General features: G+C 42.5%; 1 protein-coding gene across 1 annotated transcript in view; it reads right to left on the reverse strand.

The window, feature by feature from the left end:
- The window catches only part of BMP6 (bone morphogenetic protein 6), a 170,320-nt gene that overhangs the window by 14,097 nt on the left and 137,257 nt on the right, over positions 1-18,966 (reverse strand). The window contains exons 3-4 of the mRNA XM_037842748.1: positions 4,964-5,112; positions 4,013-4,210 (exon numbers count right to left, since the gene is read on the reverse strand). Coding sequence (XP_037698676.1) covers positions 4,013-4,210; positions 4,964-5,112 — 347 coding nt within the window. The remainder of the gene's footprint in view (positions 1-4,012; positions 4,211-4,963; positions 5,113-18,966) is intronic.

Genomic DNA, 18,966 nt, shown 5'->3' on the forward strand with positions numbered 1-18,966 from the left:
ATAAATGGCAACTAGCAGGATGAGACGACCAGGTCAGAGTTAAAGAACTCAGGGCAGGTGGTCAAGATCAACAGGCGGTGAGAAGTGGAGGCTAAAAAAGAATGACCAGGCCCACTCAAATCCCTGAGGAGCTACACAGACTGGCTTGGGCCAGGTCTAGCGAAATGTGTAAAAATGATAAAGGAAAGTGTTCGGATCCTCTCCACGCCCTCTGGAGAAGTGCAACCCAGCCAACATCAACCGTTCATCTGGAACCGACAGCTGCAGAGGAGCAACAAGCAAAAACCATCCAAGGAAACTCTGATCCAAGCCCACTGTCCATTGCATTTGTTTTGGAAAGTCCACTTAAAAGCAAAGTCCAGATGTGAGAGCAAACTTTGGTGGGAAGTAGGGAGGAGGTGGATGGGGAGCTCTTGGCCTTTCCCCCTCCTTGTGGACTCGGCCTAAACAGCTAATTCCAAAAATAGCTACATAATTCTCTGCCCTGTTTCACCCTGAAGACAGGCAATTTGATGAATTATGTTCACTTCTTTACCCAGATGTGGTACAATCTCCGGTGGGCTTCTTTGGGTGGTGGTTGTTTCAGTGGAGAACTATTAAGTCCTTGGGAGCACACTGTGAAAGAGCGGGGCAGCAGGGGAAAATTATCTCTTCCTTTCACCTTCCCAAAGATTTACAAGGGGAAAGTCCTGCCTGGAGCCACACCAGAAGCCATGACTTCTCTGTCCCCACAAGTCTACCTGGTTTCCTAAGGTTCAGCAATATCTGATCCTCACCCCCAAAAGGCCAGGAGAGAGAACATCAACCAGTTGGCCCATTTTTAGGGTAGCAGTCCAGCCTTCTGGATATCCCTTCTTGGGTCCTCTAAGGTCCACTCTCACTAACAGCAACAATAAATAAGGAAGAAAGGGCCGGATATTTAAAAATAGCTCTTCAGTGAGCAACTGTTCAGACCAGCTTGATAGGGTCTTTGGAGATAACTGAGAAGAAGAGGAGGATCCTTTGTAATAATTGCTTAGCGGTCTGGGCCTTTAAATATGTAAGGCCAGAGGTTTTCATTATGAACCCTTTTGCTGAGGACTGCTGAGAGGAACAAAGTAAATTTGGAAGTACTGGGTTAGGAGGTGGATCGGGAATGGCTAGAGCAAGAAAAAAAGATACAGTTGCATCTTATCAAAAATTAGATCAACTTACTCACATTTCATTTAAACTCATCAAATTGCAAAAAATAGTTGAAAGGAACTTGGAAAAGAATGATTGGGTGACACTATTAAAACCAAATACTGGAGCAATTTGTTTTCTCAATTAAAAAATTGGTTCAGGGACAGGGTGAGTGGAGTCTTGTGGAACAAACCAAGAGAAATTTTAATTTTAAAAGGCAATCAGCATTTTAAAAGATGCTTCTATGTCTGAGGTTCCAGTACCAAACTGATCACAGCTTATTAACAAATTGAAGCCTATAACTGGCTCACGCCATCATCGTACCCTAAAGGAAAGCACTGGGTTTATTAACTCTATTCAGCAGACTTTCTCTGAAGTAAATAAAGGTGGGCAGACATCTCTCCTCCTTTTAAAAAAGAAACAACTCCAGTCCTGACTGTTTCTCATGGAAAACACCAGAACACCCATGCTGAGCAAGGCTTCCAGGAAACACCAAAGATGACAAAAAGCAAGATGTCACATCACACTGGGTGGTGGATCCTCAAGTTCCCCATCCAAATTATTGGTAAAAGAAGTGGTTGCTTAAGTCAGACCCTAAACTGAAGACACTTTTCCCCAAACAGAGATGAGGTACTTTGGAAAGTTGCATTAAGTCTTTTTGGCCACTTGAAGATGAAATACATATAAACAGTCACCCGGAAGAATTAATGCATTTTCTGGAAGTACTGCACTTGCTTTCCAGGGATCCTGACTTACGTCCTGAGAACCTGCTTCCTCCAACTGGATGCAACTAATCTCTGAGTGCTATTATGAGTGCTACTGAATGTTTTTCATTTAATCCCAACCAATCCATAAGGTATTATCTCCCCTTTACAGATGAATAAGATGAGACTGAAACAGATTAGGTGATTTGTCCAAGATCATGCAGCTAATGACAGGGGAAGCATGTTCTCTGGCTGCAAATCCCACTCCCTTCAACTTCATGCTTGATTCCCGGGCGAGTTAAACAAGCAAAGGGAACCCAGGACTTTCAAGCACTGGCTTTCAAGTAAGCCAGATCTGGGTTTGAGTCCAATACGTAACTAATAACAAGCTGGCCATGAGAAGGAAACACTTTCCCCCACCCCCACCACCACTTCATGTTTCCATGAGTGGACTTCACCGCTACCTCCGAACAGGGAACAGACTTGGAGAGGACGTTTCTGAAGGACGCTGAACTGCCTGCCACTCAGCAGTGGGACCCACTTCTCTTTTGCCCTTTTGAGCCTGCCTGTTTCCAGGTCTGGGATCCCTTGACCCATCCTTCATTCCATAAGCAGACCATGCTGGGGTGGAGCCTGGAGTCTGCTCCTTTGCATCCTGTGACTGGTTGAGTAAGTCAGGACTCAGGCTTCCCAAAATCCAAGCCAGTGCTTCTCTACCCACTCCCAGGTTCTTCTTCAGACCAACAGAAGCAGAAGTGCAGGGCTGGGGTGAGAACTGAAGGCACTGGAGGGGAAGGAAGGAGGGAGAAGGGAGGCCCCTCAGCATTTCCCAAACCACCTTTACCAGTAACAAAGCTGACCCTGTATTTTGATTTTATTTGCCTCTGAGAGTCTACTTGCAATTGATTAAGAACCTGGAGAGGACAAGAGGTGATTGACTATATCATTCCAAACCTCCCCCATGGGTAAATTACCTAACCCCTCTGAACCTCAATTTTTTCATCTATCAAAAGGTGATATTTAGATTGTAAGAGTGATGGAATTAGATACCTGATATAGAGCTCAATTACACTCAAGTGGTAAATATTAAAAATAAACACCAGCTCTCCAAAACAGCCCCCACTGAACATCAGAACATATTCCCATAAGATCTCTGACTCAAAACAAATTATAAGATAAGCCACACACACTCCTCAAGAAAAAAATTTACTGTGACTGCATGCTGAAAATAAGCAAATCGGCATGTGCCTAAAGATAAAGGGTACAGATAATACAGGCCTTTTATAATACTAATTTCTTTCATGGACATATTTTGTTTTGTCTTGCCTTGAACATCTCTCCTCTTCCTTTGGTAACAGAATATCTACTTCCCCTTGAGGAACCTCCCGCCATCCCCCAAGCCTATTTAGGTAGCAGGGGCTAACCCCATTCTCTAGCTACAGGGTTGAGCACATGACTTAGGACTGGCCAATCAGAGTGTTCCACATCCAGTCACATGCTTCAGATTGGGCACATGACCCAAGGCAAGCCAATGAGAATCAGGCTCTGGGTTTTGCTGAAGCTACTGTGAAAGAGGCACTCTCTTTCTGAGGCTGACATTGCTACGGGTGATAAAATCCTGGAACTCTTCACAGACTTCCTTACCACCATCTGGAGGTAATCTTTCTGTGATTGCAACCAACAAAGGAACACAGAAGGAGAGAAAGAGATTCTTGATATCATCTGAGCACATGCATCCAACCATGCCTAAAGCTAGAAGTCTGGCACTTCCAGGAGAGTGAGCCCATAAAATCGATTATAGGAGGTTGTTTGAGTGGACTTCCCATGGCTTCTCCCAAGAACACGTGACAAACACAAGCCCGTCTTAGCAATGGACATAGCTGGCTTTTGTACATCACAACCTCCCAGGCACAATGCAGGTAGAAAAAACTCTAGGTGCCCTCAGTATCTTTACCTGAACAAATGGAGGGTTGGAGAAACATAACCAAACGGAAAGACACTTTACTGCACCAACAGATACCCAGGCCGTTTTATTTGCTGTGCAGAAGCAGTTCATTGGGTGGAGTCACCAGCATGTCATCTGTCCTCGGGGAAGCCAGGAAGCCAGCCAGGCCCCTTGGAAGAATGGGCCCCACCCAGACACCTACCTGAAGCGCTGGAGACCCGGGACACTTCCTGGGCTGGAGGGGAGCGGTTGCGGCTCTGCTGCCGGCGCCGGCTGGGGACTGACCTGGCCGCCCGGACGTGCACCTCGCTCACTTTGAAGAAGGCCACCATGAACGGCTGCTTGTCGTACGGGCCATCTCTGCCCACCAGGCCTGCGGCTCGTGGGTTGATGCTGAGCCCTTGAACGCAAACCAAATCAGGCCTCTGTTTATTCCACTGAACTTTATCCTGGAAGTCACACAGCTGGGCGATACTTCCTAGCCTCCCAGGTGCTAATAAAAAAGGAGAATTTAAGAGATTCTGCATATCAGATCTCAAGAAGGCTTCCTTTGGATGGACATCAAAATGTGACTTAAGAAGTTACAGGAGTCCAAGCCAGGAGTGGTCTGAAGTTACATGAATACCCCATTTCTGATATTCTCATTCATCTGTATTCCCTCTTTCAGATACATGTTTTTCCTAACAAGTGAGGCTGCTCCACAAGCAGAGTTTGCAGGGTCTGAGGGCCCCTGTTGGGCAATGACTGGCAGAAGGAACTCTAGCTGCAAAGCTCTGATGCCCCAAGAGGGAGAAGCATCCTGGAAGGTTCCTTGAGACAAACTCAAGAGCCAGAATTTACACCTGTGTCCCTGTCTTTTGTCTTGACATCCTTCCACCTGCTTCTGCCTAGGAAAGTTATAATTCCTTGCTACTGATGGAACCTCAACCAACCTCAGTGGTGGACATGACCCAACCCTGACCTCAGGACCTTCCTAAGAGACCTTGGGGAAAAGATTCTGGTTTGCAATAAAGTCATAAGGGAATAATGACTTAGGTCATCTTGGATCTAAGGGAATGGCCATAAGCCATGGCTCCACCACAGACTACTATAAGCAAAATGAATGAAAACAACGCTGTGTCAGACGTTGGTAAGCTTCAGGGTCATCACTTACCATCCCTTGTTACCACGCTCAGCTGGAGCCCCAAGTTGTGCTGGGGGGTCACAACCCACAGATTGCTAGTGGCTGTGATGTCGAACTCTAGCCAGCCTTCCTCTGAGGCCCACACCATGCGGGTGTCCAGCAGAAACAAGTCTGAGTCTCTGGAAGGAAAAAAGGGGACATGGTGAAGAACATACCATCACTCAGAACCCTTCCCATCGCCTCCTAGAGGGGAAAAAGCTCCCAAATGCCAATATCATGTCACATTCACCCATGAAGCATCATGCAGAGACCCCCACCTCCACCCCAGGGCTCTGAGCAGACACTAGTATGAGACCATATAGGACCCATGGGAAAGGCAATTGGGAGAGTAATGAGCACTCAAAAATTCTCTGTAGAAACCCACTTTATCCTGAACTTGAAAGGAGTCCTCACCTTGCCCCAAGACCTTGCTTTTGTTGCTCTGTGGATTCTTTTTGGGAAGTAGGGCAAATTACAGATGAATAAATAATACCTTCCTGTTGCTTGCTTTAGACTAATTAAAATCCGGATCAATGGGAGCATTTAGCAAAGTTATGCTTTGCTCCTTTTTTCTTCTTTTTCCTTTTAGGATCTGAAGGTATTCCCTCTTTAGTCCTTCAGAAATAAGGAGAAACAAGGTGCCATATCACAATGCTGAGTAATCACTCGTTCTCTTAAGGAAGGCCTTTGAATGGTCTATGGCGACTTTTGAGTCTGGGGATGTATGTTGGGTGATTTTAAAGTTTATCCCAGTACAGCTGTGAATCACGGGTAGGGTTTTCTGAGGCAAACTCATGGAGGCCATTCTTTCCATTGGGAATATTTTTACATTTTGTTCACGGTTTTCCACAAACACAACCCTAGGGGGTGTGGAAAGATGGTGTGAAGATTCCTTTCTGCTCACCCACATGCTATGTTAGACCAGCGATAGGAGATGGCTGCCTTCTGTGTGTTTCAAAGCCTCTGGGAATCTGAGCTTATATTTCTGGGGCCACTAGCACGAAGTGGCCTGAGATTCCCACAACAGGGAGGGGGGACTTTCTCATCCTGTAAAGATTCAAATCCCCTGGTGCTGGAAGGATTTTGCTGGAATATCTCAAAGGAACAAACCACTGGAAATGCTCACTCAATTTAAAACAGGGATCACAATACCAAGAGTGCACATTTAAATAAGATATGAAGCATTTTCACATACTTTGCTGAAAGAATCTAAAAATTTTGTAACAATTCTTGAAACTAAGTAGAAGCACCATTATTCCCCATTTTACAGGCATGTGACCAAGATCAAAAGCTAATAAGTGAAGCAGGACGTGATTTGGGACTCAAAGCATTTTCCATTATGACACACTGCCTTTTAAGAGTATTATGAAAGACAACCTGTGAAAAATGAGTAAAGAATAAAATGCATCTCTAGTCCATCAAATATTTGTGAGGTCAGTGAAATATACCGGTTAAACATTTCAGACTCTTCAGAGAGAAGCCAAACTGTTTTTCCTGTTTACATGGCTGCTTAAAATTAGAAAGGAACTCTACTGACATCTTTTCCGAGCTTAAAACACTAGGTACAGCTAAAAGTCGTTTACTCAGCTGCTTAGCAGAGGCTGCAGGGGGGCTGCCATCTCTGAGGCTCCCCCCACATGTATGTATCACACCCCCCATTGGCAAACGACCCCCCAGGACTGAGGTAACTGTGGACGGGGAGATGGGGGTGGGGGTGGGGGGTGGGGTTTCATGGAAAACAGCAAGAGGGGATTGCACGTCCAAAGCTTTGAAGTTAAGATGTAACGAGACACAAATTCTGTTCTGGAAGGTGGTAGACAACCCTCATCCAGAAATAACACAGACGTTACGGACAGCACCGTGGGAAAAGTAGCCCAGGTCCCGAAGCAGCAGAAGACGTATTCACTTGCCAGGGATGGAGAATCAGGACACCGTGAGAATTTCAGGGTGCTAAGAGCTGTCCCTGAGGTGAAGAGGAGTCTTCGAAGGAGCTTTTGCCGATTGTCAACTGTTCTAAAGGACTTTCAAGATGCTACTGGAAGTCAAGAATAACTGGAGGTTATTCTTACGCATTATATAGATATTCCTTTTTAGTTTCTAGTGTGTTAGAATAGATAGAAGGAAATACTTGAATCTGTTGAACTGTAATCCAGTAGACTTGATTCTTGATGATTGTATAACTATATAGCTTTTATCGTGTGACTGTGTGATTGTGAAAACCTTGTGTCTGACAGTCCCTTTATCCCTGTTTAGGCAGATAAGTAATAAAATAAAGAAAAAAAAAATATATATATATATAAATAATAGGGGGTAGTGTATGGGGTATGGGATGTTTGGGGTGTTTTTTATTTTTTTCTTTATTTTGGAGTAATAAAATGTTCTAAATTGTAGTGATGAATACACAACTATATGATGACACTGTGAGCCACTGATTGTATACTTGGGATGGATTATATGGGGTGTGACTATATCTCAATAAAATTGCATTAAAAAAAAGATGCCACTGGCACATAATAACCAGATCCATATTTTTAAGGGCACGTGACATGGAGTCAGATAAACACAGCCCAAAATCTGAGAGAGCTACAGCCAGTAGAAAGACCTAAAATGAACTTTTAGTTTTTTTAAAAATGGAGTTTATAAAAAAGGAAAAGGAGCTTATCACAAAGGAGGTGGGAGTGGGACAAAGGCCACCATCCAAAAATGGAAGGACAAAACGGAAAGCACAGAAAAGGAGAAAAGAGGAGAAGGCCGTGAATTCAATAGGGAGAATGTGAATCAAAAATTCAACTCTGGGCAAAGATGAAAGCACAGTGATAAGAAGGATTAATAACCATGAAATGGAAGAATAAATTAAATTTATGGGGCTGTAGATACACCTACAGGGTTAGTGGGGGTTGGTGGGCACGGGCAACCCCTGGTTTCCATCCCGACTCTGCTCCTGAATCACTTTGAGCCCTAAGTAACGCAAGTTGTTTCTCTGCTGCACTTTTCTGACTGTGCACTGAGGAAAATGCCAGTGCTCACTGCTTGAGAGACCTGTGAGAAAAATAAATGTGGTCCAACAGTGGAGCCTTGAGGAATGAAAAACTCTCGGTGGTCGGATGCAGTAGGCGATCTTGCATTTAGATGTGTTGAGCAGGGATGCTCGGGTTTTTCGGAAGGAAAGAGAGATATAGTACAGACTGCAAGTGACTTAAGGATAAGGGTCTGCTTTGTGCTTTCAGTCCCTCAGGCTGATGCCATGTGCCTCTCCCTGACCTCTCAAGACGGTCCTAAGAGGTGGGGGTCCTCTTAGGATACCTCTTCTACAGCTGAGGAAATGGAGCGCCAGAGAGGTTAAGCAAGTATCGCAAGGTCACACAGGTGACCAGCACTTAAAATCAGAGCCCAAGCTCTTAGCACATCTAAAAGGCAGAGTCCAGAAGAGCAGAAGAGAGCATCGTTGACACATGGAGCGAGAATAAGGGAAGGGACCCAAATCTGCTGCATATAAATGCCAGAGTTGGCTGGGTACAGAAAATCTATTAAGAGGATCCAGGGCAGATATGAAATTAGGCTACGAAGGGGTGAAAGAGGCGAGCTGGAAGGGACCTGGATCTTCAATGTATGCTCAGTATCGTATTATTGCGGACCTCCGGGGAACTTCCCAATCTCGTCATCCTGTTTCTCCCAGGAAGAAGGCGATCTGTGTCCACGATGAGGACACAATTAACATGTGTTGGCACAGCCAGGGTGAGGGTGAGGGCCTTTTAAAGAAGAATTACAGCCACAAGTAGCAATTTTTTTTTTTCTGACTCACCCTCAAAGCTCCCAATAGCTCAGGTATTTAATAGACACTATTTATGGCAAGTCACTAAAACAGTTTTGGTCTGACCCACATCTATTTACTTTTCTTCAATGACACATGGCCTTAAGAGTCCTTGGACACTGTAAAACCAAAGCCTCAAGAAGATGCATCTGATTTTGCCATGTAAAAGGGGGTGCCTTCTAAATCTCACTTTCAAATGTGTCTTAGCCTGATCAAGAATACTAGGGCCTGGACAAAATTAAGACCACCACTGGATATTCAGACTTTCGTATTTGAGATGACATGCATGTAAGTGAGCAGATTATGAAAGAAAATCTTGAAACAAGAGAAATACGATTTTGAAGGTACTCGTGGCCCACTTTGTCCTCAACTAACTCAGAGGCCCCGTGTTTCATGACAAACATTCGTTTCATCTTCAAGGGCGTGGCGATGCTATTCTCAACATCGCCCCAACTCGAAAGCATGATGTTCCTCATGGTGTGATCATCCCAGGAAAATGAAGTCATTAACAATCAATACATCTAACGAGAGATTTCTAGAAATTTCCAAAACGTCACCCTGGCGTCAGAGTTGACTGACCAGCAAGCCACTCAAAAAGACTTGTGGAATTGGTGTTTGTGGGTAAGATTGCCCCTGTGTGCTACCTGCCATCTCACAGCTTTTAAGGCACCTGTCCAGGTAGGTAATATTCTCTCATGGCCCGTGAGGCAGAAAGCACTACTGATGAAACATGGTGGGGTCTCCTTCTGTTTGGAGATGGCCTGGAGGCATCCTCAGTCCCTAGTGGTCAGACTCTGACCCTTCCTTACAAACTGCACCCATTGACATCACTACCAATCTTTTTTTTTAGAAAAAAATGTCTTGGTAAGGGGAAATTTATAAGATTTATGAAAAATTTGATAAGGTGGCTCTGTGATCTCATTTCCTTATTTCTTCATAACACATTCCTTTGGCCATTTATGTGTTGGGACTTAATGGTAAATGAAGATGCAAAATCACATTCGTGCCCGGATGAACTGATTTTGTGCAATAAGGAAAATTCAATTTTCAAGGGGAACACAAGAGAGACATCGGTCGTTTTAGAACACCAGATGGCAAAGCAAGGATTTGTATGTTTTTCTTATGTAATTATATGGTATAAAGTAGGTAATATCTAAACTTTACCACTATAAAGATATAAAAGGAACGGGATATTTGAAACGAGAGCATAAAAACCCAGGGCAAACTGCTATGGATATTTATGTTAGCATGGATTTTAGTAACAAGAATGAAGGAACATTATTATAGTTTAAACGGCTAAGCTTGTATAAATTTTATACCACTTAAAACTACCCAATTTTCACCTCAGTGACTATCTTGGGTATAAAAAGTCATCTTAACTCTGTAGGATATGTAATCTTTAACCAACGGCTCCAAATTGCTTTGCTTTCAATATATTAACATAGCAAACACTTATGTAGTATTTCTACATGACTATTCTAAGTGTTTTTACATATTTTAATTCCTCACAACCACCATAAGAGCCAAGTACTATGGATATCACGACAGGTTTACAGATGGGGAAACTGAGGCACAAGGAGGTTAAGTAGCTTGCTGATGGTCACAGAGCAGAGCTGGGATTTGCACCTGGAGATTTGGCTCTAGTTGCACATACAGAACCATAACAGTGGTTCTCAAACCTTAGCTTGCATCAGAGTCCCCTGGTGGGCTTGTTAATGCACAGATGGCTGAGCCAGCCCCCCCCCCCCCCCACCCAGAGCTTCTGATTCAGCAGGGCTGGGTGGCTCCTGAGAATGTACATGTCTCATGAGTTCCTGGTGATACTGATCTTTCTGGTGTGGGGACCTCACTTTGAGAGCCAGCATGCTACAACATACTCTCTCCCTTAAATATGAGTGGTGATACCCTCACTTAAGTGTCAAAGCGATTTGCTCTCAAGATTTCTTGCTCAGTCCCTAAAAAAGTGCAAACTAAAGGTGGGCTGCACAACCAGTGAATTGCTTGACTGTCACTGGGACGCACTTAACCTTCAGGGAGTTATCGAGTTAGGCAAATAATAAGAACCCCAGGAAAGATCAAGTCCAAAGTAGCAGTATTATTAGAAGGCTTGCTTTTGTGTGTCCAAAGACATGGCGAGAGAGGGAAGGGGGACGATTATTTGTACAGATTCAGGGCTACCTGATCCGTCCCTCTCTTGCCACAGAAACCAAATAATGTTCCCAAATGCCGGAGTATAATTCAACCTACCCCAGTGATAGAGCACTAATGAAATGAAGAGTTCTGCCACCTTCTAAATGTGTTATATGCAAATCTTATGTTTCAGTTCCCCCTCTTAGATTTCCACATCCTTGTACAATGTGGAGAAAGTTCTATTAATTTCCAACTTAAAAAGGAAAAGATGTTTCATAAAATAATCTTATTGCCACCATGGCCCACCTGCCAAAAAGCTGGACATGCTGGTAAAGAGATGTACATAACCTCAAAGCAATCCATTTCTGGGAATAATTTATATATTACATCAGGCATTATTTCCAGAAGTAAAAATCCTATTTTCTTTTCTCTTCAATGTTTCCCAAGTGGGTGAGCAGATCCCAAAGAAGGGTACCCCTTACCACCACCCCTTGATATTTCCCCAGGGAAAATTTAGCATTTTTTGAGTGCATGTGATTCTTTATAACTTTCATCCCTCTCTTCACATTCTCTTGTACATGGTGCCTTACAAAGAACAGAACACAGATAAGCTGAGGAACAAGGCTTGGTAGCATCCCAAGTGTCTGTCTGTCTGTCTCTTTAATTTCAGGTAGATCATTCTAGGTATAAAGCATATGCACTTGACTGGGAAGCTGAAACCAGTTACATAACCTGAGCTGTTGTATTCTCTTTTCAGGGGCAAAGGAACAAATACTGAAATGTTCAGTGCTTGCCAGAGGCCCAAATCGAGTGAGCCAGAGATTATCAGGCCACAGTCAGATTTCAGGAGTCCCTGAGGATCCTACCTGTGAAAGCCAGACAGAAAAAGAGAACAGGTGTGGCTGGACACAGCAATAAAAGTCTTTGATTTTCCTCAGCCCCAACCAATCCTGGCTTTCTCAAATTTGCCTCTCTCTTCGCAAAAGAGATCAGTCTCAGGTATCTACAAAGGTTGAACTCTCTATCATCACTTCAATGGGGAGCAATGAAAATCCAACAGAATTCGCAGAGCAGTCAGTCCATAAATTCTGCTTTTCTAAAGAAACCACTCTCCTAGATGCTGGCACTGGATCTAGGTCTTCTTTTCACAACTATACCATTTCTTGATTGTGTCAAATATCAACATTTGTGGGGGCTCATTATGAAGCTTATCAAATAAAAATATTTAAAATTCTACACTTTGGACTTATACTTCTGGCCATGATGTATCTAACTAACACTCCAACCAACTTCAAGTTTAGAACTAAAAAAACTGGATAACAAAAAATAAGGTTCAAAGTCATCTTAGAGCAACCAAGGCAGATAGGACTTGATGTGTCAAGATCTACAAGAGAAGGGAAATGCACTGAGATGCACCCTGTGTTTGCTCCTGCCTTTTAAACTCAAAGCATCTGTCAATTCCTAGCAGGGAGCATAAATACCAAATAGAAAGCAGCATCTTGGAGCTTGGTGCAACATAATTGGTGGAGGATGAAAATTGGAGTTTACAGCAGCTAGGGAAGGGAGGGCTGAAGTCCCAGAGGAAAGGGGCTGCGTAGAAGTGAGCTCATAAAAGTGATCTCAGAGATGTTTGGGTTCGTGTCTGTGCCCTTTCACTCCTTTCCTCTATGACCTTGACTCCTCAAGTCCTGGCTGCCTTGAACTCCGGTATTTCCATTTGAGGTATTTGCCAAATATTAAGCTGTGTGTACATGGGGTGAGAAGCTGAGAAAACAAGTGGAAAGAAACTGCTTAGAGGCTAAAAGGCAAAGCAGAGTTTTTGGCAGTCTCACAATGCTGGGGAATTACAGATTAGAGTTCAGGGCCCACCAAGGAAGAGGAGCCCTGGTAAACACCCTAGACTTTCAGCTGAGAATCTGGAAAGGCTCAACTCTAGGAGAAAGGGAAAACCAAACAGATAAGCCTTAATAAATCCCCAAACCCAGCCTCAACTGGGAAAAAAAAGAACGAGACGATCTGCCCAAATTTTGTCTGCCTTCCAGAAGAAAATTAAATCCAGTCAGGAAGGGGATAATAGTATCTATAACTGTTTTTAATAAATAATGCCCAGAATTTAATAATTTAAAAAAAGACATGCCAGGAAATAAAACCAAATGAAGAAAAATCAAAGGAACAAATAGATGACAGAAACAGACCCTTGGGGCAATCCAGATAGAAGAGTGATCAGACATGGCCTTTGAATCCAGCCTTCTGTAAAAAGGATACTAAATCACAAATTGGGCTTATTCCAGAAATGTGAGGTTTGCTTAACATTTGAAAATCATTTGATGTAGTATATACAAAGGAGAAAAACCACATGTTCATCCCAGCAGATTCAGAAAAAGCATTTGATAAATTCCACACCAATTATTAACTAAAAAAAAAAACAACAACAAATCTCAGCAAACTAGAAATAGAGAATTTCCTTAATCTGACAATGAATATCTATAAGAAAATTTATATCAAACATCATCGTTAATGGTGAAATATTGAAATCTTCTCCGAGATTAGAAATCTGAGAGGGATTGGAACTGAATTCAACATTTTACTGTATGTGCTAGGCAGTACAATAAAACGAGAAAAAGGGAGACAAAAAGTATAAGAATTGGAAAGGAAGAAATAAGACTGAAATTATGTGTAGATAACATGATTAGACTGATAGAAAATCCAAAGTAATCTACCGGTAAATTATTAGAATAATATGTGAATTTACAAGACTGCTAGATACAAGATCAATGTACAAAAATCCATTGTATTTCTATATGTGAGCAAACAATTGGACACTGACAACTTTTAAAAACTAATAATACCATTTAAACAGCATCAAAAGACTTCACTGCCTAGAAATAAAACTAGTAACAATGTTCAAGATACAAAACCCCATGTGCTGGTTTGAATCTATTATGTACCCCACAAAAGCCATGTTCCTTTAATCCAATCTTGTAAGGGCAGACCTATTGTGGGCGGAACCTTTTGATTAGGTTGTTTCCATGGAGATGTGACCCACCCACGCCTTTTGATTATTTCCATGGAGATTAGACCCGCCCACTCAAGGTGGGTCTCAATTAGTTTACTGACATCCTCTATGAGAAGACAAAGAGCAGAGACATTTTGAAGATAGCTCAGTGACACTTAGAGAGGAAACACCCAGAGACATTTTACAGACAGCCATTGAAACCAGAACCAGGAGAGAAGCCAAGAGACAAAGCCCAGAGTTTGCCCTGGAGGAGCTAAGAGAGGACCCTTGGATGCTTAGAGAGAAACGCCCTGGGAGAAACAAGCAAGGATGCACAGGAACTGAGAGAGAGAAGCTAAGACAGAAGCCCTGAGACATTTTGGAGAATAACAGAAACAGAAGCTAACACCGGGAGAGGCCCAGCTGACTCTGGCCATGTGCCTTCCCATGTGACAGAGGGAACCCCAGATGCCAGTCTTTCTTCAGAGAAAGTATTGTCCTATTGATGCCTAAATTGGGACACTTTCATGGCCTTAGAACGGTAAACTTGTAACTTAATAACCCCCCTTTGTAAAAGCCAATCCATTTCTGGCATTTTGCATTCTGGCAGCTTTAGCAAACCAGAACACCCCACAAAATATTATTGTAAAGAAACTAAACAAATCAAGGTATATACCATGCTCATGGATTGGAACCCTCAATAGATGAGATATCAATTCTTCCCAAATTGATATCCAGATTTAATGCAACTCCAGTCAGGAGCCCAGCAAGTTTCTTTTGTGGAAATTGAAAGCCAATTTTACAATTTATATGAGAATGCAAAGGGCTATGAAACAGCTGAGAGAATCCTGAAGAACAAATTTGGAGAACTTAAACACCAACATCAGTCCTCATTATTAAAGTAAAGTAATTACAACGGAGTCGTTTGGTGCAAGAATAGAAAAAGCAAACAATGGAACAGAATAAAGAGGCCAGAAACAGACCCACATATATATTGATTTTTTACAAAGGTGCCACTGAAGTGAATGGAAAAAGGATATTTTCAATAAATGGAATTGGGATCAATCAGGTTTTTCTTTTCTTATAACCTCTGGGCCATCTAATCTACTTAAGTGGCTTTCCTCATGGTTCAAAAATCTCCTGCTGTAGTCTAGCTCATCTGCTGAGCTCACACTTCTCCATCTCACTGCCTCTTGGGTATTCCTATTATGACTCAAACATGCCCAAACCTGGGCTCATCCCCATAGCTCCTTCCCCAAATTATTCCTATGTTTCCTAACTCTGTGAATTGTGCAGAGTATCAAACTAAAAATTCTGGGAAAGCGTATTCTGCCCTTCAATGGTTATTGTCTTTCCCAGAAGTGTTATAGGCTATCTGTAAAATAGGTCGTAATTTGTGAATTCTGTCAAAAGTTTGCCTTAAGCAATATTTCGGTCTGGGATTGTTCCTGGAGACTCCACCTGCATGATTTTTGCATTGCTTTGAGGAAATCTTCCTGGATTTTGAAAACCAACTCTAAAGCAGCATTGCCCTGTTTCTTTGATTTTAGATGCATTTCTTCATATTCTAAGTATTCTGAAGTTAGGATGAAAGATATGAACCAAATTTATAAAGCAAACAAGCAAAAAACCTTACCCTGTTTCCAGAAAGAAGAGGACTGAATTTTTAATGTGGTAATTAATTCTTCCTTTAAGCATCTTCCAAAAAGACTGTACCAGGTTAGAACACTGAAAATAAACATTACCTCTTACACAAAAGATGGGCCATCACTGCTGGGCAAGGCAATTGCCTAAACATTTAGAGTAGAACATGGAATTTCAAAACTAGCACAGGCAGGTGCAGCCAATTCATGCACCAAACAAGGCCATCACTCAGATACACAACATGCCTGTCTGTCTGTCTGTTAACATTCCTGGCTGGCTTTCAAGAAATGCTCTTTAACTGCCAGGTATATGAAATTCAATTAAGAACAGCAAAAGTATGTCTTTTACCAAATAAGAAATGTAGATGAAATTGATATTCTTTAAAAACTTCAAAAGTGTACTATTAATTGTACTATTAATCTAAAGGTGCTTTATAGAAGTAAAGATCCTGAATACATGGCATGAAAAGACATGTGCCTTCACGATACTACTAGCCATTAATATGAATGGCCAAAGATTATTCAAAGCCGTCTTTACACCCCAAATACGGAGATGGCTTAGTGTGTATGTGATATTGTAAGCGGAAGCACGTATGCTACTATGAAAATAAAACAACTTTTACCTAAATTTATCCTAATCTTTCTCCCCTTCCACTCCCCTCCTCTGGAAAAGCTACTAACAGATCAATGATGTACCTTATAATTGATTTTAGAATTATGGACAGATAGTATTTCTTGTCATTGAATAGATAAGCGTTGAAACAGGCGAAACCTTTTAGCCTTTCTTTACATCACAGGAGATTTAAAACAGGATTTTCTTCTACGACCAAAAAGCTTTGGAGGTCTTGTCCTTCCAATGAGTCACCGGGATTATGGAATGTCCCAAGTGTTCCTGGGGCTGTGGGAGGGTGGGGGTAGGGGCCCTGCCTTTGAGTGGACGCCCAACACGGTGGGGATGTCCTTCTGCTTTAGCACAGGCTCGCATCTCTTTTCCCTTCTCCTCCAGTTTGCTCACATCAGAGATCTGGGCCCGCACCAGTACAGTGAGGCTGGGAACCAATCTGACTTGGGGGGTTCTTCTTTCTGGGCTCAACACTCCCCCAGGCCCAGGGTTAGAGTCACCCCTGTTCTAGAACTCAGAGTGGGGGTGAGGGGGTGGGGCACATTTATCCTCTCCAGAGAAGTCTCAGAAGGAAATGGGTTCCCTGAGACATCTCTGGTGGGGTCACAGAACAGAGTAGAATGTGGGATCTCACCTCTGGTTCAAGTCCTGCCTGATGACGACACTGAGATAAAGGTAAACAAGCCGAAAGATTCTGGAGAAGCCACTGAACCACTTAAATTTCAGCTGTAAAAAACAGAGTGATGATAGTTCCATCTACTCTCTTGGGTTCTGCTGACCGGGCCATATAAATGTTATTTTTCTCTCTCTTAATTCTGAAAGAAATCCCAAACTAAATTACTCTCTGGGATTAGAAGAGCAGGCTACAGTGATATTTATACTTTATGTTTTCATTGTATTTTATTAATTAAAAAGCCCCTTGGTATATGTGATTTATTTGATCCTTATAAAAACCCATAAGGCAGACAGGATGGGCATTGTGACTCTCAATTTACAGATGAGAAACAAATTCCCTTGTGCGGCATACAGATCAGTAGCAAACCCATTTATCTAGTACATCTGGTTAAAAAGGCACTAGGTGTCGCTACTACTGGTTTAAAAACGTTAGTGCTCCACTAAGAGAAAGCATTTCTGCAATAGCCAATGTGATTTTCTTCATTCCTATTCTAATGTTTAGAGGGCTCAAAGGTATGTGCAAAGGTTTTCCGCAGACAGGCTTGAAAGCCAAAGTATCAGGGCCTGTATTCTAAAAGACACTTATTTTCACCACCACCAGAACTGTCGCATTTCCTTCCAAACAGAAGCAATCTTTAGATGTTGGCATCACAGCCAAGGGGACAAGCCCATGGGAGGCTTCTTATCTCTTCCAGAACTTCACCTTTACCCGTAGACCGTCCCCGTGGCATTGAGCTGACTTTGGGGAAGCACAGCAGACTACACTTGAGGCATTATCTAGACTGGGCAAAAATTCATACGTGCCACGTTTCATCCTCTAAAACGTAACCTCTATCTGCCCTGTCGATCTGATGGGGTCATGGTTGAATCCTAAAGAGACAGAATATACGCGAAGATATTGTCCAAACTGTAAGTGCTTTACACATGTAAATTTTTACCAGTGTCATCATAAAGACATCATGATTTGTAGCACCAAACATTTTAAAATATAAAAGCCACACAATACCATAAAGAATAGATTTTAAAAGTTAAATGCAAAGGGCATTCCACGCTACTACGCCTTGACTGCCAACTCCTGGCAGTCCTTCAACCTACAGGTTGTTTCACATCTTTTTATGACTTAGATTTGTTTTAACGGCTTGTGCTTGAGAGCCGAATAAATATCGAATTCTTCCCCCTTCCTAACGAAGCACCATCTACTCAAGTAGCAGCTTCTTTTGAGCTTATCTTCTCCAGTGCTTTCTTATCATTCAAAGTAGTATGTGTCTGCTGTGTTCACGGTGCAGCCCTAACCTTCCAGAACCTTCTCTGACCCTCCCTGTTCAGGCTTCCTAGCTGGAGGCTCAATACATAACTCCTGCCTCAGCTGAGCATATGACTCAGCATTTAATAACCTGACTTTTTATTTTTCTTTCTCAAGGCTGCCAACTCTTTTGCAATACAAACATTTGTTAAATTAAGTGAATCCATCAAACACTACAAATTCTACTTAAACACAGATTGGACAAATAAAATTCTTTAGGCTTGCGAAGAAAGGTTTGCAGGCAAGACGTCCAAAGACGGTACAGATGGGGAAATCCAACTCTTGCCCCAGAGGGAGCCATGCAGTTCAATCTGGAGGCCTTTTGGGAGAACATTAGTTGACGGCAGGAGGCCCAGGCTCCTGGCCTGCAGATAAGAAAAGAAAATCTCCTCCCTGACGATCTGGAACCTTTCAAAAGCATGAAAATCTCCCCGCTCTCCCAGTATTTCCCCTCTCCCATGCACAAAATTTAAACACCTCCAGTCGCCAAATATTCTCATCCTAGAAGGCAGAGAAACTACAACTGTCTGCTTTGACCGAGTCATCAAAGGCTGGGACACTTTGGGATTTTGTTTTCCAAACTCACTTCTGGCCTCAAGAAGTATGACACCACCATCTTAGGCACGAGACAGCTGTTTCTTTTTGGCTGGAATTCAGTATAAACCTTACAAATGTTCTGCTCGTTTCTTATTAAACTCCAGTCACAAAACTCCCAACCTAGTATTTTTGCTATAAGGATTTTCCTACAGGCTTGAGGAAACCATGTATTTCAAAGAAATTTCTGAGGGAAAAAAAAGTCACCAGTGGGTTATTTC

This window comes from Choloepus didactylus, chromosome 7 (genome assembly GCF_015220235.1).
Source record: "Choloepus didactylus isolate mChoDid1 chromosome 7, mChoDid1.pri, whole genome shotgun sequence".
NCBI classification, from domain to species: domain Eukaryota; kingdom Metazoa; phylum Chordata; class Mammalia; order Pilosa; family Megalonychidae; genus Choloepus; species Choloepus didactylus.